Source organism: Oryctolagus cuniculus, chromosome 5 (assembly GCF_051225735.1).
Source record: "Oryctolagus cuniculus isolate XC-2025 breed Fujian yellow rabbit chromosome 5, ASM5122573v1, whole genome shotgun sequence".
Classification (NCBI taxonomy): domain Eukaryota; kingdom Metazoa; phylum Chordata; class Mammalia; order Lagomorpha; family Leporidae; genus Oryctolagus; species Oryctolagus cuniculus.
In genome coordinates, this window is record NC_142871.1 from 99,209,791 (window position 1) to 99,236,995 (window position 27,205).

The following is a 27,205-nucleotide window of genomic DNA, read 5'->3' on the forward strand; positions in this document are numbered from 1 at the left end:
ATATGTTTTCCCTGATCGGTGACAACTGACTGAACACCAAAAAGGAAACCTCCTGAAGTGAAATGGACACTATGAGAAATGGTGACTTGATCAGCATAGCCCTGACTGCTAATGGACAACTTAATACATTATCCCTCTTAGTATTTTTTTTGTCTGTTCTACTTAATATGACTGGTTTAATTCTGTAATTATCACACAGTTATTCTTAAGTGTTGAAAATTAACTGAAATGTGATCCCTGTTAAACATAAGAGTGGGAATAAGAGAGGTAAGAGATGTATAATTTGGGGCATGCTCGGGCTGACTTGCCCCAATTGGTAGAGTTGGAAACATACCAGGGGATTCCAGTTCAATCCCATCAAGGTGGCATGTGCCAATGCCATCTCACTATTCCAAGTGATCAATTTCAGTTCACAATTGATCATAATGAAAGGACTAAGAGTCAAAGGGAGCACATAAACAAGTCTAGTACCTGCTAACACTAACCGATAGAATAAATAAAGGGGAGAGTGATCCAACATGGGAAGTGAGATACTCAGCAGACTCATAGAATGGCAGATGTCCTAAATAGCACTCTGGCCTCAGAATCAGCCCTAAAGGCACTCGGATCTGGCTGAAAAGCCCATGAGAGTATTTCAGGCATGGAAAGCCAAGACACTCTGGCAAAAAGATCTCTGTGAGTGAGATCCCAGTGGAAAGAACAGGTCTTCAAAGAGGGAGGTGCCTTTCTCTGAAGGGAGGAGAGAACCTCCACTTTGACTATGACCTTGTCTAAACAAGATAAGAGTCGGAGAACTCAAGGGGCTTCCATAGCCTTGGAAACTCATGACTGGTGCATAGGGAGATTACTAATGCCATAAACAGGAGTGTCAATTTGTAAAGTCAACAACAGGAGTCACTGTGCACTTGCTCCTCATGTAGGATCTCTGTCCTTAATGTGCTGTACATTGAGGCTTAATGCTATAACGAGTACTCAAACAGTATATTTCACTTTGTGTTTCTATGGGGGTGCAAACAATTGAAATCTTTACTTAATGTACACTAAACTGATCTTCTGTAAAAAAAAAAAAAAAGAAGAAGAAATTGTCAATTCCCAACTTGACTCTCACTGGGATTAAACATGACAATAGGTCTGATCTGATTTCATCATCATTTAAAAAAATCATCTATTATTTTTCACTTTATGTTTCTGTGTGGGAGCAAACTGTTGAAATCCTTACTTAAGGTATACTAAGCTGATCTTCTGTATATTAAGATAATCGAAAATGAATCTTGATATGAATGGAAGGGGAGAGGGAGTGGGAAAGGGGAGGGTTGTGGGTGGGAGGGACGGTATGGGGGGGAAGCCATTGTAACCCATGAGTCGTACTTTGGAAATTTATATTCATTAAATAAAAGATAAAAAAAAAAGATAATGTGTATTTTCCATGAGCTATTTTATATATTAACTTTTGCACAAAATTTTGCCCAAGGTTCACACTGAATGAAGTGTCTACAATGTCAACTACTAGCATGAAAGGATTGAGTGACTTTTGAGAGTGATATTTGCAGGGAAATTCGTATGGACAATAGTAGTTTTTTCAGATATCCCCAAGTAGCCAGATGCTTGACACTTTGAAAATATGTATCCAGGAATTTGTGGGCTATGTTTTTCAGATAGTGATAGCAAAACTGGAACCCAGGGACACAGGGACACAGAGAAAAGTGAATGTATAGAATGCTCTAGAGTTTATCAATTTGTTTACTTTCCTGCTAATTTTATCTTTCCATTTAGAAAGTAATTTTTATGAGTGGATGAAAAGAAGCTTAGCATCATTTGAACTAATCATTAACAAGATATAGATTTTGTTAAAAATAAGCAAAATCTCCACTCCTAGAGGTGTGCTTGACAACACATTTCCAGCAAATTTGCTCATTTCCAGGAAATGATATTTTGAGATACATCTGTGGTAATCCTGGAGAAAATATATAAAACTAAGCTTTCTTCTTAGTAAAAGGTACACTTTGGAAATAGTCTAAGAATTGTCATGGTTCGCTATGTACTATAAACGTGGCACGTAGGGAGCTGGTGCCATGCCGTAGTGGGTAAAGTTGCCACCTACAGTGCCGCATCCTATATGGGCACTGGTTCCAGTCCCGGCTGCTCCACTTCTGATCCAGCTCTCTGCTGTGGCCTGCGAAAGCAGTAGAAGATGGCCCAAGTCCTTGGGCACCTGCACCCTCGTGGGAGATCCAGAAGAAGCTCCTGGCTCCTGGCTTCTGATTGACCAATTCTGACAATTAAGACCATCTAGGGAGTGAATCAGTGGATGGAAGATCTCTCTCTCTCTCTGCCTCTGCCTCTATGTAACTCTGCCTTTCAAATAAATAAATCTTTTTTAAAAAAGTGACAGGTATTTAAAAAAAACTCAAAGTGCATTTAGGTAATAGAATCCAGGCAAGTTCGGAAAGTGGACTTACTAATCTCATTTGAGAATCTTTACTCTCCAAAGTAACTAGAAAATCACAGAATTGAAAATAAAGAATTGCTACATTGCCCTTTGTAAATATAGTAATATTTTCTTCCGTACTGTCAGTTTTGCAATGGAATACACAGTTTCTGTTACACATTTTAATTTGACTTTCATAAGAAAATATTATTATAAGAGCTACTGAAATACAAAAGTCATATTCAAGTATTAGTGTTCAATATTCTAACAACCAAAGAATAACAAGAAAAATGCCAAAACAAAGTTGCTATTTTAGAGATGAATAATAGATGGCTCACACTTGCAATTGGAAATAGACATACAAAATACTGTTTCAGATGAACTGCAAGAGGCGAGCATGTTCTGAAAAAAAAAATGTTCAGTCAACTAATACTGAATTTATTTACATAATTAAACTCAGGATAAGGACACTTTTGCATAAGATATAGAGACTTAAGCTGCACCTTCTTTTCAGAATTGCTAATTGTATTGGTTGCTTATTTAATCATGCATCTTTAGAAATTACGTACTATCCTGAGTGAAAGACTTCTAATTAAGTTATTAAACTACTGAGTGTAGCTATTAGTTTTTTTAAAAAATATTTTATTTATTTATTTGATAGGTAGAGTTACAGACAGTGAGAGGGAAAGACAGAGAGAAGTCTTCCAACTGCTGGTTCACTCCCCAAATGGTTATGATGGCTGGAGCTGTTCCCGTCCGAAGCCAGGAGCAAGCAGCTTCTTCTGGGTTTCTCACATGGTCCAGGGGCCAAGCACTTGGGCCATCTTCCACTGCTTTTCCAGACTGCAGCAGAGAGCTGGATCAGAAGAGGAGCAGCTGGGACTAGAACTGGTGCCCAAATGGGATGCTGGCGCTTCAGGCGGAGGATTAACCTACTGTGCCACAGCGCCAGCCCCAGCTATTAGGTTTTTATAGGAATCCAATAGTTTTAAAAGGTGCTTAGAAGTGATTAAAAAACACTAAAGGACAGACATGTAAATAATAAAGTTCTATCAAAAATAAGGACTAAGATTGGGTTGTACTTGTGAATGTAGGGAAAAAAATGGGACCAAGAAAGAATTCTGAAAAGCAAGGAAATTCTGCAAAGGACTACAGAAATCAGCCAAGTTTCAAGAGGAAGGTTTAACAAAGTAAATCTTATGTTACTAAAGTGCTTAGCTAGCAGAATAAACCTATTTCATTTTCTTTCTTGCTGCTCCCAATCCTTTTTATAGGTTGTGAAGCAAAAGCAGAAAGCTTCACAAAGTCTTGGAAAATGACACAAGCTGGGTTAAATATGACTTTTAGGAAACCTAATCTGCTTCCACTAGATAAGATTTTCCACACTTATTGCACGTCAGATTAATTTGTGGGCTGAATTCCCCACCTTCGCTTTAGGGTCTTGGATGGATATAATCAGTGCATGTAAAGGATTTCAAGGTGACTTTTAGACCAGTAGTGTGCAATAGAAGTTTCTGCAGTGATTCAAGTATTCCATGTCTCATTTGTCCAATATAACAACCATTGGCCACTGTGGCTAGTGAACACTTAAAATATAGTGTGATCAGTTCATTGCATTTAAAATTTCATTTTGTTTTAATCAGTTCAAATTTAAATACCCTTAGGTGGTCACTGGCTATGGTACTGGACAGTGCAGTTCAAGGTCCTCTCTGTCTTTTAATTAAAACTTCAGACATCATCTCATCACCTTTTCGGGGCCTTCTGAGCTTAAATATTTATCACCAAAGGGGAGGGTAACCATATAAATAATTGTTAAAACTGGAATACTTTGAGAAAGACAAGATGTATTATTAACAATAATGATGAGCAACAGTCATAATCTAGGGCTGTCCAGGCCAAATGAGAAGGCATGGTCTCCCCATCCCTAGGGCTTCCATTGAGAAGTAGCTGGGCTTTTCTTCCCTTCTGGTTAAGTATCTTCCTGAGTACAAATATGTTCATCACACACAATTTTCTTTGCTTCTACAAACATTTACCAAAATCTGTGTAACCTGTCCCTGTTTTCCCAATGACTCCCAATCATAGAGGAAAGCCATGTCCAACACAATGCTAAATAACCAACTGAAGACAGAAGAAAAGAACACATCATACACTTGAGATAAATCCTAGGTCCTTGATAGCTAAATTGGTTTGGGTATTTTATAGTTTGCTATGAATTTTTATTAGTAGACAGAGGGAGCCAAAAAGACCAGAGGTATTTTTTTGGCAATACACTCTCCAATACTCCCTGACAGATACAAATTCTCCCATGGTGATTAACCAGGGCAGGTTGAGCATGCAACAGTTCATTTAGTTCAGATTATCAATTTATTTTGGTGTGTGTGTGTGTGTGTGTGTGAGTGGATGTGTATGTTTGGAATTACACATTTTGGTTGCTTCGGGTCTTTTAGATCAGCCTTTAACAGCTACATTTCAGAAGATAGGATCAAGTCACCACGGACAACTTGGACTTCCTGTTTTCAGAGTTGATCATGCGTTTAAAATAATCTGGAGAGGTTTTCTTTGATACAAAATACAGAATATAGATTGGAGCATGAAGTCATAAAATTATTTCAGAAATCCGATTGCATAAATAAACGAAATGTTCTTAAAGTGACAAGCACACATGACAAGTCAATCCTTACGTAATCCCTTGGGCACAGCCTGGGTATTCAAATCCCACCCACTTCTTATGACATACTTTGTGTTGAATACAGTAGAGTTTTGTACTAAGGAAAATGTCTCACAGTTTAATCGACATGTGGATGAATAGGAAAGGGGAAAGTAGTTATTCTAGGAGATTTACTCAGAAAAAAAAAAAAAGGATTTTGGAACACAGTAATTCAAATAATCATAGGTGTGTCTCTGACTCATTTTGTTCGAGATTTTCACCAACCTGATAGCTCGAATGACAGTTTTAAGTGGTGGGGTTAGGTCTTCTACTGATACATCACACTGGCATCCTTTTTCATCATACACATCATCAGTGCCAAGCGCTGTGTCAGCTGCAAGAGAAAAGTGCTGGTTAGATAACGCCACCAGCAGCAATTTAAAACATGTTGCTGCTTTTGTCCCGCAGGGTGAGAGTGAGGTACTCGCAGCCTAAGCTTGCAAACCGAGTTATGTGTAAGGTCAGCCAATTGTTTTCCCAATATTATTTTTCTCTTTCTTCTACCCTCACCAGCTTTGTGGGATTTGATGAATACTTTTCTGAGCCTGGGGAAGATGAAGCCAACATACTGTCTTTCCAGTAGTGGTGACGGATTTGTACTGATTCCCTGACGCTCTTTTGTCCAGGCCCTTGGAAACTGACAGCTGGGGTTTAGGTGACAGCTGTTTGGAGGCAGGGAAGCAGCCTTTTGACACTTCCCTAACTGGCCCCTTATATAGAAAACTCCAATGACCTACATCCTGAACAAGTGAGCTAGGAAGCCAGAGGCAAAAATGCTGATTATCAGTGAGTTACTGCATCCAGGCAATCCAGGGAAGAACTTCCTGAAAAGAATATAGCCAAAGCTGAAAAAATTAACTTTTGTGTTAATTTCAATGTTTGGAAAAAGGGGGAAGGTTTACAATAAATACCAAATTATTAAGGATTTATAAATTGACAAGAAATAAACTCATATCATTACTTCTTTATTTTCGGTAACAAAACATTGAAAACAATTTAAATTCCTGTAATGGGAATGGGCTATGTGAATACTGGTAGGTTCATATAATGGAATATTATTTAGGAAGCTGTTAAAATTCATGTTGAGGAGGAATGGCCACGAAGATGTCACTATATATTGCTAAAGAAAAAAAAATCAATTTTTTTTTTGACAGGCAGAGTGGACAGTGAGAGAGAGAGAGAGACAGAGAGAAAGGTCTTCCTTTTGCCGTTGGTTCACCTTTCAATGGCCGCAATCTCCGTAGTGGAGAGAAGAGACAGTGGAGGGAAGAGACAGTGATAAATGGGTCCTTACAGCTCTTCTTCATGGTCCCTATGGCCTTCTTGGCATTCAAGCCCAAAAAGGGGAGAGGTGGATCAACCACCTGACAATGGCAACAATAATGCTAGTGCCTGAAGTTGTTGCCCTAAATCCATAGGTTGGTGCTTAATTACCAATATGATAGTATTAAGAGGTAGGGCCTTTGAGAGGTGATTAAGGTCCTTCATGAATGGACTTAGTGACCTTATAAAATGTCTCGAGGGAAACATCTAGGCCCTGCTGTCCCCTCCACCAATGTGAGGGTATAGCATTTGTCCCCACTGGAGGATGCAGCAACACGGCACCATCTTGGAAACAGAGACTAGGCCCTCATCAGACACAGAAAACACTGATGCCTTGATCTTGAACTTCCAGTCCCCTAAACTGAGAAATAAATTTCTGTTCTCTATAAATTACACAGTCTCAGGTGTTTTGATATGGCAGCACAAACAGACTAAGACAAACAGCAACCACTCATCGAAATCTATGCCTAGTACTTGGGTGAAACTTTGGCAAATCCTAGTTTTCATACTTAGAGAAACTACAAGTTATTGTTGCTGGCATTAAGCAGAAATAGAGTTTAAAGAGGATGGGTACCTGGTCTGAGGCCACAAAAGTGGTAGGTGGAGCTTGTAAACAGCACACCATGATATTGTAATCCAGTTCCTGAGGCTCCAGAGGCCATGCACTTTGTATTGCATGATGACCCAGAGTCAGAAAGAGTTCAGGGTTAAATAGTGACCCACAGCATGTCAAGAGAGACAGGGCAGAGAGCTCTCTACTCATATAACCTATACCCTGATGAGTGCAGTCCATCCCTGTTGGGTACATTCACATTTTCTCCAGAAATTTTTCCACAGTTTAAACAGAGGCACATTGATTAACTCTCTATTTGATAGCTGGTTCTGACTCAGGGATGACCTTGAGAGTAGCTGATCCATTTTTCTTCTTTGATTACTCACCCAACATAGCCTTTTTAACCCATAAACATCTAGTCCAAGTTTGGATGACATTCTTCTGGGAATTACTCCTCTCACTGCCTTCCTCCACGTTGATCACAACCTGCTCTTACTGGTGGTAGTGGTATGGACACCGTTGCCTCTACTATTCTACCTGGAGCATCAGAATATGACTTAATTTGTAGAAATGGTCTTACAGATGTCATTAAGGTTCAAGAAGAGATCATACTGGATTATAGTGGGATTTAAAAAAGAAAAGAAGGCATGTAGATACAGTGTAGATGAAAGTAGACTGATGTGATGCATCTATAAGCCAAGGAACACCTAGGATTTCTGGCAACTATGAGGAGCTAAGAGAGAACCATAGTACGAGAGACTCCAGAAGGAATCAACCCTGAGGATGCCTTGATTTTGGACTTGTGGACACGCAAACTGTGAGCCAATACATCTCTGTTGCTTCAGATTACCCAATTTGTGACTTATTTGTTATAGCAGCCCTAGGAAACTAACACAGTTGGGGAAACTTCATGATGCTCAGTTCTTCTCTCCAGGACTATAATGATGATAATAAGAGAATCTTAGAGAAATTCAATGATGTCCCAAGGACTTTAATTAATTGCTACAAAACCTCATGTGACATGCATTATTATTACTCTGTTTTAAAGGTTATGAGAGTGAGATACAGAAGCCTAAGAAATTTGTCCAAAGACACATGGAGAGTGACAGAGCCCGAATTTAAACCCAGGCAGTTCTGCATAACCCTGAGTCTCCTTCTGACCCCTCTTAAATGTGTCTTCTTACCTCTCTTGTTGGTACCTGGATCCTCACCTCGTGTGTTATATTTTCCTTCATGTGGCTATGCGTACCTGCCATAGTGTGGATCCTACAGCATTGAGAGAGATTTGATTTGGAACAGTGTGGTAACCATGGCTATATGCTGAGCCTGTCTACATCCCAAAGGATGTCCTGGAAATACTCTCATTCTGTAACTTCAAGAACAATGTGATGTGGTGTGGAGGGGTAGGTAGAAGGAGGCTCACATACAATCTGAGTGGCTGGAGGTGAAGAGCTGTCATTATGGAGCTTTGTGAGGTGCCCAGATGTTAGCCCCTCAAAAGAAGTATCAAATAATACACTTGATCAGGATTCCTAGTAAAAAATTCATGAAAGTGTTTTATACCATCCTTCAAACAGAAGGATGTGACTGATTTCCTTCACTGAACTCCAGAGAGAGGTACTTCTAACATGGTCCCATCTTACACGTTAGAAAACTGGAGAACACTGGAGAGGTCCAGGGGATACAGGTATTACAATGCTCATATAAGTGACTCTCTACTTGAAAATACAGTATGACCAACCATAAGGCAATGGTGATGGCATAAATAATTAAATGGCATAAAATAAAGGGTTCTTTAATTTTAACTACTTTTGCAGCAAGTGTATACTGTCACAATAAGCACAGAAGTGAACATAGTGAAACCACAATGTTTGCAACTGACTGTAAAGGAAACTGGGAACATCCGAAACAATTACAAGACCGTTACCTCCCAGCCTAATGCTGCACCCTCCTACTCCCTTCTTGTCCCCCAATAAAGGATTCAGCCTGTCCATCCTGTTCAGGAATAGGGCCGTATAGAGAATGGGAGTCAATGACTGCTTATATGCAAAAGCATACTATTGTGCAATTTTATTATAGCACTTTGTAATTTGATTTTTCAAGGTGTAAACATTCAATGTTGCCTGTATTTTTTTCTTGTAGGTTTAGTTAGAGAAAATTAATAGGAAATATGTCTTTGCTGGTATGTGTTAAGGTGGGGGCTGAACTACTTCAAAGCAATAGAAATGGGGAAGATGATGTCCTTTTTTCAGAAGTATCCTAAGATATCATTTTTCTTTCCAGTGCCATTACTAACACACTAAATATCCTGTGATTTCTAGGGACTTAAATAGCTCTAGGAATACTGGGGAACTAAAACGGGGCTATATTTTCAGCTGAGGCTGCTCTCTGATTTCTAATCACTTGTCTGGCTCTCTGCCCTGGCATTTTGGAAGATGCAGCTATGGGAACATAAACCTGTGTGAGCGTTGATCTGCATGAAACTTCTCACAAAGGGTAAAATGCCAATGGATATGGTGTTCTTCAATGACCTGCTCCCTCTGGGTAACCCTCCCAGGTAGAGTAGGCCTACCCAGTGCATGAGCCATGATTGACATTGGGGAGAAAAGGAATTATATAAAACAATCCTTGGTCTCTTTCAACACTTTTCTGTTTCCTATTAATTAGCAGTGCTCAGGATTTGCTTTTAAATACTTTTTCCCCCTATGTTTTGGAAAATATAAAATGAATTTTGAGAAGCTATTATTTTTGTTTTTTTTATTACATTTTTTATTTAGTAAATATAAATTTCCAAAGTACAGTTTATGGATTACAATGGCTTTCCCCCCAATAATTTCCCTCCCACTCGCACCCCTCCCATCTCCTGCTCCCTCTCCCATTCCATTCACATCAAGATTCATTTTCAATTATCTTTACATACAGAAGATCGATTTAGTATATATTAAGTAAAGATTTCATCAGTTTGCACCCACACAGAAACACAAAGTGTAAAATACTGTTTCAGTACTAGTTATAGCATTACTTCACATTAGACAACACATTAAGGACAGATCCCACATGAGAAGTAAGTACACAGTGACTCCTGTTGTTGACTTAACAATTTGACACTCTTGTTTATGGCGTCAGTAATTTCCCTAGGCTCTTGTCATGAGTTGCCAAGGCTATGGAAGCCTTTTGAGTTCACCGACTTCGATCTTATTCCGACAGGGTCATAGTCAAAGTGTAAGTTCTCTCCTCCCTTCAGAGAAAGGTACCTCCTTCTTTGATGGCCCCATTCTTTCCACTGGGATCTCACTCGCCCAGATCTTTCATTTAGGTCTTCTTTTTTTAAATTTTTTTTCCAGAGTGTCTTGGCTTTCCATGCCTAAAATACTCTCATGGGCTCTTCAGTCATATCTGAATGCCTTAAGGGCTGATTCTGAGGCCAGAATGCTATTTAGGACATCTGCCATTCTATGAGTCTGCTGTGCATCCCGCTTCCCATGATGGATCATTCTCTCCCTTTTTGATTCTATCAGTTAGTATTAGCAGACACTAGTCTTGTTTGTGTGATCCCTTTGACTCTTAGACCTATCAGTGTGATCAATTGTGAACTGAAATTGATCACTTGGACTAGTGAGATGGCATTGGTACATGCCACCTTGATGGGATTCTATTGGAATCCCCTGGCACGTTTCTAACTCCACCATTTGGGGCAAGTCCGATTGAGCATATGCCAAACTATACATCTCCTCCTCTCTTATTCCCATTCTTATAGTTAACAGGGATCACTTTTCAGTTAAAATTTAAACACCTAAGAATAATTGTGTGTTAATTACAGAGTTCAACCAATAGTACTAGAACAAAAAAATACTAAAATGGATAAAGTATTACATTGTACATCAACAGTCAGGACAAGAGCTGATCAAGTCACTGTTTCTCATAGTGTCCATTTCACTTCAACAGGTTTCCCCTTTGGTGCTCAGTTAGTTGTCGCCAATCAGGGAGAACATATGATATTTGTTCCTTTGGGACTGGCTTAATTCACTCAACATAATGTTTTCCAGATTCTCCATCTTGTTGCAAATGACTGGATTTCATTGTTTTTGACTGCTGTATTCTATAGAGTACATGCTATTATTTTTGAAAATCCATTAACTGAAATTGCTACTTTCCATAGATGATGAAAAGAGAGGATAGTAAGGAATATTCCAGAAACTTCCTCTATGTCCAAGACCACTTTTCTTTTTCTTTTTCTTTCTTTCTTTATTTTTTGACAGGCAGAGTGGACAGTGAGAGAGAGAGTCAGAGAGGAAGGTCTTCCTTTGCCATTGGTTCACCCTCCAATGGCCAGCACACCACGCTGATCCGATGGCAGGAGCCAGGTACTTCTCTTGGTCTCCCATGGGGTGCAGGGCCCAAGCACTTGGACCATCCTCCACTGCACTCCCTGGCCACAGCAGAGAGCTGGCCTGGAAGAGGGGCAACTGGGACAGAATCCGGTGCCCCGACTGGGACTAGAACCCGGTGTGCCAGCGCCGCTAGGTGGAGGATTAGCCTAGTGAGCCGTGGAGTCGGCCTGACCATTTTTTCTGTTTCCTTCAATTGCCATCAAAATGCAGATTTTTCTAGTTCTTTTTCTGGGTCATCTCTTCTTAGAGATTAGGCTCTTTTTTTGCATTTGTAAATGAAATGATGACAATGGATTTTAACCTACGTTTAGAGTCACCTGGAGGGTGTTAAAAAATCCTAATAGAATGCGCTCTCTCTCTCTCTCTCTCTCTTTTGACAGGCAGAGTGGACAGTGAGAGAGAGAGTCAGAGAGAAAGGTCTTCCTTTACTGTTGGTTCATCCTCCAATGGCCGCTGCGGCTGGCGCCCCGCGCTGATTCGAAGCCAGGAGCCAGGTGCTTCTCCTGATCTCCCATGCGAGTGCAGGGCCCAAGGACTTGGGCCATCCTCCATTGCACTCCCGGGCCATAGCAGAGAGCTGGCCTGGAAGAGGGGCAACCGGGACAGAATCCGGCGCCCCGACCGGGACTAGAACCCCGTGTGCCAGCACCGCAGGTGGAGGATTAGCCTAGTGAGCCACAGTGACGGCTCTCTCTTTTTTAAGTTCCCAGGAGGAATCCAATGTCAGTCAATGGCAAGGATCACTGATTGTCAGTGAAGTGATGACCCCTGGACTCTCTCAGCCAGAACTGAGGAGTGTGCTTGACCACTAACCATTTTCTTTCTTTTCATGCCATTTGCATATTTTGCACAAAAGCAATTTGAGACAATCTAGAGACCTCACAACAGGAAATGACTACATCATAAAAAGGAAGAAAAGTCCTTGACAAGTTGGCAGTAAAAAGGTTTTGTCCAACACCATATGATTCTAATCACTGAAGGCCTCAGTCTTCTGAATTCCAGTTAATGTTTTCCACTAGGCAGTCACCTGATGCCCCATTTGGTGCCAATAGTGTATAGCATTTATTAGAATGAATCACAACCCAAAATATAAATGTACAAATAACTCAGCCAGGAAAGACTACTAGTGGTAAAAATACCTGAAAACTATTGAACTCTAGTAGAAATAAAAATGTATATATTAAAAGTATGAACTTGGGGCCATCACTGTAGTGCAGCAGGTTAAAACCCTGGCCTGTGGTGCCAGCATCCAGTATAGGTGCTGGTTCAAGTCCTGGCTGCTCTATTTTGGATCCAGTTCCCTTCAGGTGCGCCTGGGAAAGCAGCAGAGGATGGCCCAAGAGCTTGGGCCCCAGCACCCACGTGGGAGACCTGGAAGAACATACTGACTCCTTGTTTCAGATCAGCTTAACTCCAGCTGTCAAGAGTTGGTGGGAACATATCCACACTCATCTGTTTATTTACTGTCCTATGACTGCTTTCATGCTGAAATGGCAGAGCTGGACAGTGTCAGCAGAGCCCAACAGACCTACAATGCATAAAACACTTCCTACCTGGCCCTTACAGAAAAGCTTTCTGCCCTCACCTGGACTTTGATCCACTCTGAACCAGCTGAATCTGGACAGTCAAGACACAGAAATTTGCACAGGCACATGGGAGAACTAAGACATGAAATCAGATTTCCCTCTTCCACCTGCCAGCCCAGGACTCCCCTAAGCCCCAGCTCTCTCCACTCCACTTTGCCTTGCTTTAGTGTCTGAAGATAGCGGTCTTGGAGAGAAGAAAGCAGGAAGAATTGAAAGACCTTTCAAATTCATAGTCTGACAGCTACCTTTAGACATTTTCCTCAGTTTCCAGCACCCTCATACTTCTCCGGAGGTCTAAAATTACTGAACTCTCGCCTTCATTTCTCCCCACCCCCACAAAACCATAAAATGGCATATTCCCTCCTCCCCTTCTCACAGGCTAATTGCATAGCTTTTTGTTCATGAATCAGCTGGGAAATATGTATTGTAAAGAAAACTTGGGCCAGCATTGTGGCACAGGGGGTTAAACCACTGCTCGCCACCCCAGCATCTCATACTGAAGCTGAGTCACGTCCTGGCTGCTCCCCTTCCAATCCAGCTTCCTGCTAATGTACCTGAGAAAGTAGCAGGAGCTGGCCCATGAACTTAACCCGTGACACCCACGTGGAAGACCCAGAGGGAGTTCCTGGCTCCTGGCTTTGGCCTAGATCAGACCTGGCTGTAGCTGGCATTTGGGGAATAAGCCAGTAGATGGAAGAGGTCTCTCTCTTGTATTCTCTCTTTGTCTTCCCTATTTCCTTGAGGATCTGTGTCATAAAATTCTTCTGGCCAACATCATTGTCATCCCAACAAGCTTTTCCCTCTCTTTGCCCTGAACAGTTTCATGTCTCCATCAGCTCTCTCTTGACATTTTCTACTTATTTATAGTTGTAGTATTACTTATTCCTTCTCTTACAGTGTTGTTGCCTCTCTGCTTGCTTCCTCTTATTGTTTATAATTTGCATACTCTGTGGGATCCTAATTACATTAGTGATCTAAGGGAAAATAGTATGCTTTTATGATTTTCAGAAGTAGTTTTATTCAAATGGCTCTCTGAACCAGACATGGTCCTGACTATGAATGAACATTTATTTTACTTTAGAAAGTTTTTTATGTTCTTGGAATCAAAGGTTTAGGCTCTTAAAGGTAACTCACAAACTTGAATTTACTCTGAGATACTGTGGCCAGAAGAGCTCTCCAAGAATGCCTTGTCACGCAACACAAACAGCTTTGTACGATGCAGCAGCAAATCTTCAGTCGTTTCTTCAGCTAGCATCTACTGAACCCTTAACACCTGCCAGGGATTGCACAGAATCCTGAAGTGAAAAACCGCAGTCCTTGATCTCGTGACTTCCAGTAGGTGAGACTAAACTGCACAGATATAGCTGCGTGATACCACATTGGAAAACATCCAGTGGGGGTAGTCAGGAGAGATTTTCTAGAAAACGTGGTGCTTGAACTTAACCTAGAACTGTGGGCATTTTATGTAGTGTGTCAAGAGAAAGATCCTGAGGAATGAACACTTCAGTCAAAAGAAGTTCACAAGGGAGGGCTGGGACACAAGTAGCATCAGAGGAATGAGTGGAGGAGAGCATGTGGAGAGAGAAGGACAGGGCTCCTCCCTCCTCACTACCCTCTTCTCTCTGGACTTGCCTACCTGCTCTCTTCAGTGGAGCTTCTAGACAAGCGAACATCCCACGTGCATTAAACTCTGTGCCAAGTGCTGGGGTATCAAAAGCAAAAGATACAAACCTGCTCCACGGTCCTCGCATAGCCTGGTGGAGAAGAGTAGTGTATGAGCAACTGATTATCGTGTGGTGCATGAGGTATTGGATGGAGGTTAACAGACAAGTGGTGAACGGTTTTGGAGGAATCGTGGCCATTCCACAGAAGTGACTTCAGAGCTGGATCTTGGAGACATGGGAGGATTTCAGGAAGAGGAAGAAGCGTGTGCAAGGACTTAAAATACAGAACTGCTGAATGGTGGTTTTGTGGCCTTGCAAATACTTTATTGTTGCTGGAGCCTAAGCTCCAGGGAGGAAGGGAAATGTGATGAGGCAAGACAGGAGGACGACAGAGGCGAGGTGTTCCATTTCCAATCTAGCTTCCTCTTGATGGCCTGGGAAAGCACTGGAGGATGGCCCGGTGCTTTGGCCCCTGAACCCACTTGGGGACCCAGAGGGAGCTCCTGACTCTTGGCTTCGGATGGGCTCAGTTCTGACCATTGTGGCCATTTGGAGAGTGAACCAGTGGATGGAAGACCTCTCTTTCTGTCTCTACCTCTCTCTGTAACTCTGTCTTTCAAATAAATAAAATAAATCTTAAAAAAAAAAACACTGAGCTTTTAACTGCTTAATTTTCAAAAAGCAATAACTAATATTAAAAAAGTTGGGATTAAATCTGCTACATTTTGACATTGCTGGTGAAGATGTAAATTAGAATAATCTTTTGTGGCAATGAAAAACTTTAGAAAATAATAATCAGGAATCTTAAAATTTTATTCCAGGGAAGTTTTCTTTACAAAAGAATTTCAAAAAGCAAAGAAGATAGCTTAGTGCAAAAATGTTTATTGTATTGTTGCCTACTGTAGAAAAGCCAAGGCCCCAAAGTACAAAACAGTAAATTATAGAATTTGCATTTGAAGGCATACTACACAGCTCTGAAGAAGATAATTATAGGTAGTATGCAATTTGGAAACATTTTAAAATGTGCAATCATATTAAAATATGAAAGTAGTCACATAAATATGAAATTAGCTGTACAAGGCCATGAGATTATAAATTGTTGGCATTTATTATAGAATCCCTTAAGAAATTCAGGAACATTCCCATCCTAAAAATAGAAAACCAATCTGAATATCATTATGTTCTTGGAATGGTACCTACAAAGCACATCGAATCTGTTAAAAACTAATTAAAAATTAAAAGAAAAAAAGAAAGAAAAAGGAGTTCATTGAAAATGCATACCATGCATAAAGGTTGTGACAAGAAAAAAAAAGAAAAAAACCTAATTTTCTAAATTTCAAAGGCAGCTACTATTGTGATGTTTCTTACAGTGAGAATGTAAATGCTGGCAGTCCATAATACTATTTTATGGTACAGTGAACACACATTACAGTGGCCACTTTAAAGGTGGTGATAATTCATTTATTATATCCTATGAGTGATTATAGTGTATTTTCTAAGGGCTCCGTCTTTCTGCTGCTGCTTGTATGTCAACCATCTCTCTCCTTCCCTCACCATTTCCCAACACCTGAAATATCACCCTAAATTTAGAAGTTCCATTTCAAACATGTGCCAGTTCAAAGCAACTTCTTTAATCCGGCTAGAGTTTAGAGTTACTGCTTGGGCTCTGATGTCATAGCAGTTCCATTTAGCTATGTCCTTGGCTAGGGCTCCCCCCCCCCCCGCCCCGTTCTGTGCTAGATGCTATTAAGTCACCAAGAGACATATTGGGTCCTCAAGGCACTAATAAGGAACCTAGAAAAATACCCCAGATAATGTAATACTTCTTTGTTTTAGACTTTTCTTCTTTCAAATGCTTTTCATTTTATTTTACTACTGATTTTTCTAAAGGTTTACTTATTTGTGTGAAAGGCAGAGTAAGAGAGAGGGAGAGACAGACACACACACAGATACAGAGACAGAGGTGAGGGGAGGGAGAGGGTGAGGGATAAGGAGAGGAAGAGGAAGATGGAGAGGGAGAGGGAAGGAGAGAGCTTTCATCTGCTGGTTCACTCCCCAAATGGCCACAATAGCCAGGGCTGGGGGAGGCTGAAGCCAGTAGTCAGGAATTCCATCTGAGTCTCCCACATGGGTGCAGGGACCCAAGCACTTGGGCCATTTTCTGCTGCTTTCCTAGGCACATTAGCAGGGAGGTGGATCTAAAATGGAGCAGCTGCGACTTGTATTGGAGCCCACAGGGGATGTCGGCATCATAGTTGGCAGCTTAACCCACTGCACAACAACATTGGCTCCTTTTTTTTTTTTTTTTTTTTTTTTTTTTTTTTTTTTTTTTACAGATTTGTTTATTTATTTGGAAGTCAGAGTTACAGAGAGATCTTCCATCCACTGGTTCACTCCCCATTAGTAGTGAGCTGGATCAGAAGTGGAGCAGCTGGGACTTAAACCAGAATGCATATGGGATGTTGGCCTAGCAGGTGGGGGCTTCATTCACTATTCCACAGCACCGGTCCCCAAAAGTTTTTGTTTTAACTTTACTTTCCTCTCATAGAATAATATATACTCATTTTAGAAACTCTGAAACTTTGAATTTTAAAATATTCTTATTTATGTTATCAATTTTACTTTTGATGAATATATGTACATTTTTGGTACATTTTGATTCATGTGTACATTGGATAATGATCAAATCAGGGCAATTAGCACATCCATCACCTTAAACTCATGTCATTTCTTTACAGTGAGTACATTTCTTTACAGTGAGTACATTTAAACTCCTCTCTGCTGTATACAGGCATAACACCAGAATTTATTCTTCCTACAGTTGGAACCTTGTAGCTGTTGACCAAACTCTCTCCATCATCCCTCCCTGAATTTTAAATTAAGTCATAAAAAATGAGAAGACATTTGCCCATGGTTGGTTCTAACTCTCAGAGGCAAATCCTATTACATTTCCGTATATTAGTTTCTAGCCTTTTTTCCTCTGCATCAATTGATATTTAATGTCAAAGTCGCTTTTTCAACACAGATTGAAAATTAAACCTCTCTGGTTGCCGTGTGAGAGAATTTTGTTCTGGCAGCTCAGAAGCCCTCATAGTGCCTCATCTTATTATGGCCTTTGCATCCCATGCTGCAGTCACCCCAAACTGCCACCAGTATGTCCAGGTGCTGTTCCAGCATCATCACCATGCAGTAGTGTCCCAGGCAGAACTGTTTATACACCCCATACACTCTTCTTTCCATTCTTTTTATTTGGCTGATGATCCCTGGGGGCTGAATTTGCAGGGACATGCTATAAATATGCTCAGGACACCAAAAAGAGCAAGTAGAACCAATAAATGGTCAGAGTAATTAGAAAAAAAACATTTAAATTTCAGCGTACATGTAACTTGTGTGTCATTTTGAAAACTACAATTTTATTTTGTGGTCTAAGAACTTCTTTTGAGTTATTCCAAGAAAGGAGGGTAGCAAGACAGAGTTGAGATCCTTACATGAGGCTCTGCAATGGTAAGCTCTTCAAGAGCCTGGTAGGAGTCAGGGTTTGGCCTAGCAGTTAAGACAACAGTTAAGAACGTCCATATTCCATACTGGAGTGCTTCGCTTCAACATCCATTTCTGAAAACCTGACTCCAGCTTTCTGCTAAAGGAGACCCTACGAGGCAGTGGTGCTGGTTCAAGTAATTGGATTCCCGACACCCACATGGGAGACCTGGGTTGTGTTCACAGTTCCTGGCTGCAGCCTGATCCAGCACAGGCCACTGTAGGCATTTGTGGAGTGAACCAGTGGATGGAAACTCTTTCTCTCTCTGTCTCTTAAATAAGTGAATTATAATTAAAGAGTCTATCACCTCTATGAAACACATCCTGACACCACAGGAATGGCCCAGCCCTTTCTTTGTTAATGTGTGCCCATCCCATATGACAATTTTGACACTATTATATTTGATTGTATGAGTTTTGACACAATATTATATTTGACTGTATAAATGTTCTATGACACAGTATTGTATTTGATTGTATGCCAGCTATGACAGTTTTATATTTGATTGTATGATGGTTAGGACATGGTATTATATTTGATTGAGTACAAGTCCCTTTTCTTGCCAGTGAGCTCCATAAGGGCAAGATCATGTCTTCCATGTACTCAAATTCTGGGTCTTGACCTTATTTTTTCTCTTATGCGGTGGTGTTTTGTTTTGTTGATCATTCACAACTAGGTATAATTAAAAATTCTACTCTGAAAGAAAAACCATTTTTCCTCATGATGTTTTTAATTTTTAAAAAAGATTTATTTTCTTATTTGAAAGGCAGAATTGCAGAGAGGAGAGACAAGAGATAAATATACATAGAGAGAGACCTTCCATCTGTTGGTTCACTCCCCAAATGGCTACAACAGAAGCCAGGAGCCAGGAGCTTCATCTGGGTCTTTCACAGGGGTGCAGGGACAGAACAGATACATGGCCAACTTCCACTGCTTTCCCAGGAGTATTAGCAGTGAGCTGGATCAGAAGTGGAGCAGCCAGGACTCAAACTGGCACCCACAAGGGATGCCAGCATTACAGGTGGTAGCTTAACCCGCTATGCCAACAATGCCAGTCCCAAGATGTTTAATTTTTATAAAGTTTTAAAAAGTAGGATTCCTGGGGTTGGCGCCATGGCTCACTTGGTTAATCCTCTGCCTGTGGGGCCGGCATCCATATGGGCATCGGGTTCTAGTCCCATTGCTCCTCTTCCAGTCCAGCTCTCTGCTGTGGCCCAGGAGGGCAGTGGAGGATGGCCCAAGTGCTTGGGCCCCTGCACCCGCTTGGGAGACCAGAAAGAGGCACCTGGCTCCTGGCTTTGGTCCGGCGTAGCTGCAGCCATTGCGGCCATTTGGGGAAGGAAGACCTTTCTCTCTCTCTCTCTCTCACTGTCTGTAACTCTACTTGTTAATAAATAAAATTAAAAAAAAAAGAAAATGTTTTATTGAAAAAAGTCCAAGTTTTCACATTAGTTTCAAGATCAAATAAGCTTTTGAGCTTTTAAAGAAGCACTCCTTTTAAAGATCTAATTTTAATATCCTGGGCTGGTTTGTGTAGGGGGATTCCAGGTCACCTGCATGTAACCTATAGTCCTACTGAAGCCCACCTGGCCAGCACAAAAATTCTCTAAAGAGCAAAGTATCACTGACCAATCAAAGGAAAGTCATGAACATCACTTCACAACTGAGAACTTGGACACCATCTGATCACACACCTCTCAGCCTTACCTTGAATCTATAACAACCTTCACCCCAACTCCTCAGGGAGCTGGGGGATTAAGCACTAGCTGCCTGGCTCATTGCTCTGTGCTTTGCAATAAATATCTACTTTCTTCTGCACACATGCACAAAATCTAAGTTTAATATTTTGAAGAGGTAATCAAATTTTTTTTTTGTTTATTGTTACCAAAGTAGATGCAATTCATAAAGCAAATGTTGTTAGGACAATCAATGATTGCAGATTGGCAGAGATTATCTGACTTGGTTGACCTTATTGTTTATTGCCTTTTTCAGTGTTCTGACATTCTTGAGAGTTTGGGCCCCAGAATAAATAGTGCTGGTACCCAAAACAGAAATGAAACATCACATCCAAATACACAATCCCAGCAAGTAGTTTACCATTTTTCCCTACAAACAGTTGTATGTACATTCTAAAAAACTGGCCCCATATGCCTTCAAAACACACCCCAATGTATGGTAGACTTTTATAGTAAAGAGGAAATATGACTGACCTTCAACTGGACTTGACTATTTTTTGTTAGTTTGGTCTAATCAGCAGTTTCCAAACATTTTTTTGACTTCCATTTGCAATAAGAATCTAGCACACACACATACAAAGAGGCACACACACACAAAGAGGCACACACACACATACAAGTAAGACAGGAAGTTCCTTGTGGGTTTGATGGTGGACTGAGCACATACATCTAATCACATTCCTTCTGAAAAACTCAATAAAATATAGTGAGGACATACCCTTAAGAAGACATAAACTCACAAAGGACAGGAGGCAGCAACAATGTAATTTTGGAAGTGGGTAACAGATGGGCATGTTAAGGAACTGACTAGCTGATACCACAGGAAAGCCCTATGCCAACGCTGAGGAAAACTTCTTTAAGAAACAACCCTGAAATATTTGAAAAAAAAGATTTAAAAGTCTCAGGAATGGACAGCCATTGGATCCAGGTGTGGGGGGGGGGCACTAAGAGGAAGAAGATTGTGAGATTGTGCCAAATCTTCCTGAGACCTTTGGACATAGGGTCCTCTTCTTATCCAGCAGAAGTTAGAAATCGTTGGATGCAGGGTCACTGGGCACAGCTCAGCGACATATATTGAACCATAAACTGAACGTTCAGTGATCATATACAGAGTGAATATTGAGAACTCACTGCCACCTGTTCACCATCATGGAAATGGTGGCAAAGCCTTTGCTTTCTAGGTAGGAGTCTGAGTAAATACACTCTGGTGAGTCTCACCAGCACCAGAAAAAAGAGCTAGTGATATGAACAACAGGAATTCCCCAAGAAATGGCTGACTCAGATCAGCCTAAGGTGAAGATCAGAGTGGGTGAAACTCACTGAGATGCTCAGGAATTTCAGTCACTTTTGTAGCCCCCTATACGTCATTACAAGGAGACATCTGAAGTTTACTAAATATTTCAGGAAATCTTTCAATTCAAAAATAAGAGCTCAAAACCAACTAGGGGAAAACAGTAAGGAAAAGAAAATTTCAAAATACTGTCGTTAAGGTCTTCAGAAATAAAAGACAAGATACTGTATCCATGCAACAAAAATAGGATGCCAAAATAAAGGAACACTTATAATGACCACACACAATTTTAAAAATAATAGTGGAAATAAAAATTTCAATAAATTTAGAAGACAGAATTGATTAAAATGCCTAAAAGCTGAGCACAAAGATGAAGAGGTGGAAAATGGGAGAGGAAAGACAAGGAAATCAGGGCAAGTCTACAAGTCCAGCCTCCAAACAATACATTTCCATAAAGAGAGACCAAAGAAAATAAAGGGCGAAAATTACTTTAAAATACAATAAAATTTTCCAGAATACAAAAAAAGATCTGCAAATTCTCAAAAAAATTCTTCAATGCACTTATTCTCAGGAATATGCTAGAAGACATATTTCATCAAAATGGGATACTAGGGGCTGGTGATGTGGTGCAGTGGGTTAAGCTGTGGCCTGCAGTGCCAGCATCTCATATGGATGCCGGTTCAAGTCCTGGGTGCTCCATTTCTGATCCAGCTCCCTGCTATTGCGCCTGGGAAAGCAGTGGAAGATGGCCCAAGTGCTTGGGCCCTTGCACCTACATGGGAGACTTGTAAGAAGCTCCTGGCTCTGGGCTTTGGCCTGGCACAGCCCTCGCTGTTGTGGCCATTTTGGTAGTGAACCAGCAGATGGAATATCTCTCTCTCTGACCTTCTCTTTTTGTAACTTTGCTTTCAAATAAACAAATAAATCTTAAAAAAATGTGAAAGTAAACTAAGAGAGGAAGACACAGGTGCAGAAAGGGAAATCCCCACAGGAGTGTGAGGATGATGGTGAAGGAACATGACTGGATAATGGTGGTACCCTAGGTGGAGGAGAGTTGGTCCAGGTGGGGTTAGTGTGAATCAAGGGTGAGCCATGATAACAGCTCATGTCATCATGCCCTCTGTCATCATACCATCTTTTTACTTAAAAAATATATATTTATTATATATAATAACATTATATAATATATTAATATTATATATAATTTATATGTATATAAATATATATATTTATACCAGGGTTTTACCTTCTGAAATACGGGAGTAAATTAGAAAAGGCAAAAACACAAGATCCTTGGAACAGAGATTTCAATATAGAAGAAAATAACAAGGAATTCAAAAGATAAAGGCTGTTCAGTTGACCTGGAGAGCAGCCAGCTTAGCTAACAGGAGGATGGAAGTTTCTAGGATGTGGCCTCCAAGAAAAGCCACAGTGAAACCCATTGATTGCCTGATGCAATTAACTCTGAGGAAAATTTTATAGGGACAGGACTGGAAGTTGTGAGGAGAACTATAAAAACAACAACAAACAAGGTATTGCTTACTTACTACAGGAAGAGCAAAAAGTGAGAAGTAATCACAGCACAATATAATATACAGATACAATGTATTTTGACTTCTCAAAAAGTATAGTAACTTACATTGGAAGGATGTAAGGATCTGCAGAAGGGAAACAGGGGGAAAAAAGACCTACGTCTTCATTTATTGGAATAGGAAGAAAATACATAATCTTCAACATCGATTAATCAGGAACTAGTACTTAACAAATATTGGAAAAATTTGGAGACATGCAAATATCAGAAGAAATATCTAAGGAGCTGGCGTTGTGGTGTAGCAGGTTAACTGCTGCCTGTGATGCCAGCATCCTACGTTAGAGTGCTGGGTCGAGCTCTGGCTGCTCTGCTTTCCATCCAGCTCCTGCTAATGAATCTTGGAAAACAGCAGAAGATGCCTCAAGTACTGATGCCTCTGCCACACAGTCCAGGATAGAGTTCCAGGCTTTGGCCTGGCTCAGAGCCGGCCATTGTGTCCAATTGGGACGTGAACCGGTAGATGAAAGATTTTCTCTCCCTCTCTCTCTCTTTGTCATTCTGCCTTGCAAATAGGTAAAAAGAAGCATTAAAAATATAAAATGCTTCTCAAAAGGAAGCCTTAGGGTAGAGTGTGAACACTGAGGATGAAAACCATCATATTCCATTATAAAGGGCTTATATTATTGTCTTTTACTTATTTTATTTTAAATTTATTCTTAAAATTTGACATAAAGTTATGTGTACAAGTAATTATCATATACAGAATAATGTTTAGGGGAAATCTAGCTAATTAACATATGCATTATCTCATGTAGTTATAATTTATGTGGTAAGAATACTTAATAATCAATCTCTACATTTTAAAAAATTTATTATTTTAAATGTTTATTTTTATTTATTTGAAAGAGAGTTACAGAGAGAGGAAGGTCTTCCATTTGCTGGTTCACTCCCCAAATGGCCACAATGGCTGAAGCTGAGCTGATCCGAAGCCAGGAGCTAGGAGCTTCTTTTGGGTCTCCCATTTGAGTGCAGGGGCCCAAGGACTTGGGCCATCTTCTACTGCTTTCCCAGGCACATTAGCAGAGAGCTGGATCAGAAGTGGAGCAGCCAGGACTTGAACTGGCACCCATATGATATGTGATGTCAGCGGTGCAGGCCAGGACTTTAACCCACTGCGCCACAGCACCACAGAGCTAGACCCCACTCTTTACATTTTCACCAATACATATGTCATTATTAACTATAGTTACCTTGCTGTAGGTATATCTGTAACATTTGTTCCTCCTATGTAAATGTAATCATGTATCTTTTGACCATCTTCCCCCATCTCCTATCCATCCTAACCTCTGGTATCAACTATTTTATTTATTTATTTATTTTTTTGACAGACAGAGTGGACAGTGAGAGAGAGAGACAGAGAGAAAGGTCTTCATTTTGCCGTTGGTTCACCCTCCAATGGCCGCCGCGGCCGGCGCACTGCGGCCGGCGCACCGCGCTGATTCCATGGCAGGAGCCAGGAGCCAGGTGCTTTTCCTGGTCTCCCATGGGGTGCAGGGCCCAAGCACCTGGGCCATCCTCCACTGCACTCCCTGGCCACAGAAGAGGGCTGGCCTGGAAGAGGGGCAACCAAAAAAGAATCCGGCGCCCCGACCGGGACTAGAACCCGGTGTGCCGGCGCCGCTAGGCGGAGGATTAGCCTAGTGAGCTGCGGCGCTGGCCCTGGTATCTACTATTCTACCCTCTACTTCTATAGATTCAACTTCCATTTTACGTGAGTGAGATTAGGCAGTACTTGCCTTTCTGTGCCTGGTTGATTTCACTTAACATAATGTCTTCAAGGTTCATCCATGTCATCACAAATGACAGGATTTCCTTCTTTTTACTTTTTTTTAAAGAATATTTATTTATTTATTTGAAAGTCAGAGTTACACAGAGAGAGGAGAGGCAGAGAGAGACAGAGAGGTCTTCCATCCACTGGTTCACTTCCCAGTTGGCTGCAATGGCCGGAGCTGCACTGATCCAAAATCAGGAGCCAGGAGCTTCTTCCAGATCTCCCACATAGGTGCAGGGGCCCAAGGAGTTGGGCCATCTTTTACTGCTTTCCCAGGCCATAGCACAGAGCTGGATGGGAAGAGGAGCAGCCAGGGCTAGAACTGGCACCCATATGGGATGCCGGTGCTTCAGGCCAGGGCGTTAACCCGCTGAGCCACAGCACCTCTGAGCCACAGCACCGGCCCTTTACTTTGGTTTTTATTTGTCCATCTATCAGTTGATGGACACTTAGCTTGTTTCCACTTCTTGTCTATTGTGGATAGGACTACACTAAACATGGGAGTGCAGATGTCTCTTTGACAGATTTCATTTCCTTTTGGTATAAACACCCAGTGCAGGGATTGCTGGATCATGCACTAGTTCTATTTTAAATTTTCTGAGGAACTGCCATAGTCTTTTCCACAGTGGCTGGACTAATTTACATTCTCACTACCCAGATTCTAAGGGTTCCCTCTTCTCCAGACCCTCTCAGCACTTGTTATCTTTTGTCTTTTTGACAACAGCATTCCTACTGCAGGGAGATGATATCTCATTGTGCTTTTGATTTGCATTTCATTGATGATGACTGATGCTGATTTTTCTTATGTTTGGTCTTAGGCTTGCTAATTAGCAATATTCAGAAGTACTAATTCACACTAATGAGGGGATCTATTTTGTAAGATAACTGCTGCATTGGAGCATTTTCTCTTTAAGATCAAAGACGCCATTTACACTGAGTAGTAATTCATGCATCCTCCACATCATAAATTGTTAATTATGATATAAATTTCTCTAAGATTCTCTACTACACATTGTCAATTAACCTTATTTATGGGCTAGCACTAGTGTCTGCAAAATTTTGTGGAATACTTTTGACACTTAATTAAAAAGTTTCTCTGTTTTGAGTGATAATAAGAAATACTAGGGATTTTTAAAAATAATATGGTCTCTATTGCTAAAATTGCCAATCACACCATAATAATGACTTAGTAATGCCAATAAAGTAGAAAGGAAAAACATAATTTTTTTCTTCTTTTTAGTTGCATATGTTACTGTGTTCACTACCTTTTTTGTGATTTCTTTTTTAAAATAATTTTTTAATGTCTTTATTCAAATGGGAACACTAGAGTATGCTTTTATGTGTTTAAAAATATTGTAATTGTAAAGCAACACAGGAGTTTCATTATCTTCCTAACATCACTTAAATATCCAAGTACTGAATACCTCAGCATTCAGTGATTCAGCAATATCACTTCAATATCACACCCTCCGGGGCTGGCGCTGTGGCATAGCGGGTGGAGCCACCGCCTGCAGTGCCGGCATCCCATATGGGCGCTGGTTTGAGATTCAGCTGCTCTACTTCTGATCCAACTCTCTGCTATTGCCTGGGAAATCAGAAGATGGCCCAAGTCTTTAGGCCCCTGCACCCGTGTGGGAGACTCGGAAGAAGTTCCTAGCTCCTGGCTTCATATCAGCTCAGCTTTGGTTGTTGTGGTCATCTGGGGAGTGAACCAGCGGATGGAAGACCTCTTTCTCTCTCTCTCTCTCTGTAAGTCTGACTTTCAAATAAATAAATCTTAAAAAAAAAAAAAATCACACCTTCTGTTTCAGTGAGGTATCTCATTCATGTGTGGACTTTTTAATGCCCCAAAGCAATTTTTATCAATAAGGTTTAAAAACCTAACTCCTGAATAATTAAGTACTACACCATCTATTTGTTCATAATCATCTCATTATTCATTATTCAAAATAATGTTTATTTTAAAAATGGCTTAAATTTATTTATTTATTTATTTGTGTATTTATTTATTTATATTTGACAGGAAGAGAGACAAAGAGAGATGCACCAAGAGAGACATCATTTACCCCCTGGTCCATTCCCCAAATGCTTACAAAGCCAGGAGCCAGGAACTCAGTCGGGTCCTCAATGTGTAGGGACCTTAGTACTTAAGCTTCTACCTGCTGCCTCCCAGAGTACTGTATGAGGAGGAAGCTGAAATCAGGAGCAGAATTGGGATTCAAACCCAGGCACCTCCATATGGATGTAGACATCCCAAGCGGTGTCTTAACCACTGTGCCAAATGTCTGCCCCCAAATAAACAATTTTAAAGCATCTATTATGTACTGTTCAATGTGCTGACACACATTTACCAATGCCTCCATCCTAGAGTGATTGAATTATTTCTATTATCTTTAACAAAGGCAATGATCTCTGATAAATAGAAATAGAATGAGGTATAATAAGCAAGAGAACTCATACTCATAAATTGAATGTGAAGACTCTTAAAACTCACTCTAAGGAATAAAGGAATAAAGTTTGTATGAGTAAATAACATTTAACCTTCCATTTACCACAAATGGGCATTTCCACCAAAAAGTGGAAGAAGGGAAGAAAAAATATGCAAATTAATCACTCCAGGAGT

General features: G+C 40.6%; 1 protein-coding gene across 5 annotated transcripts in view; it reads right to left on the minus strand.

Annotated features, from left to right (window-relative positions):
- The window catches only part of KCNQ5 (potassium voltage-gated channel subfamily Q member 5), a 639,793-nt gene that overhangs the window by 18,153 nt on the left and 594,435 nt on the right, over positions 1-27,205 (minus strand). For all 5 annotated transcript variants that reach the window (XM_051854552.3, XM_051854551.3, XM_051854550.3 and 2 more), the window contains one exon: positions 5,364-5,472. In XM_051854552.3, coding sequence (XP_051710512.2) covers positions 5,364-5,472 — 109 coding nt within the window. The remainder of the gene's footprint in view (positions 1-5,363; positions 5,473-27,205) is intronic.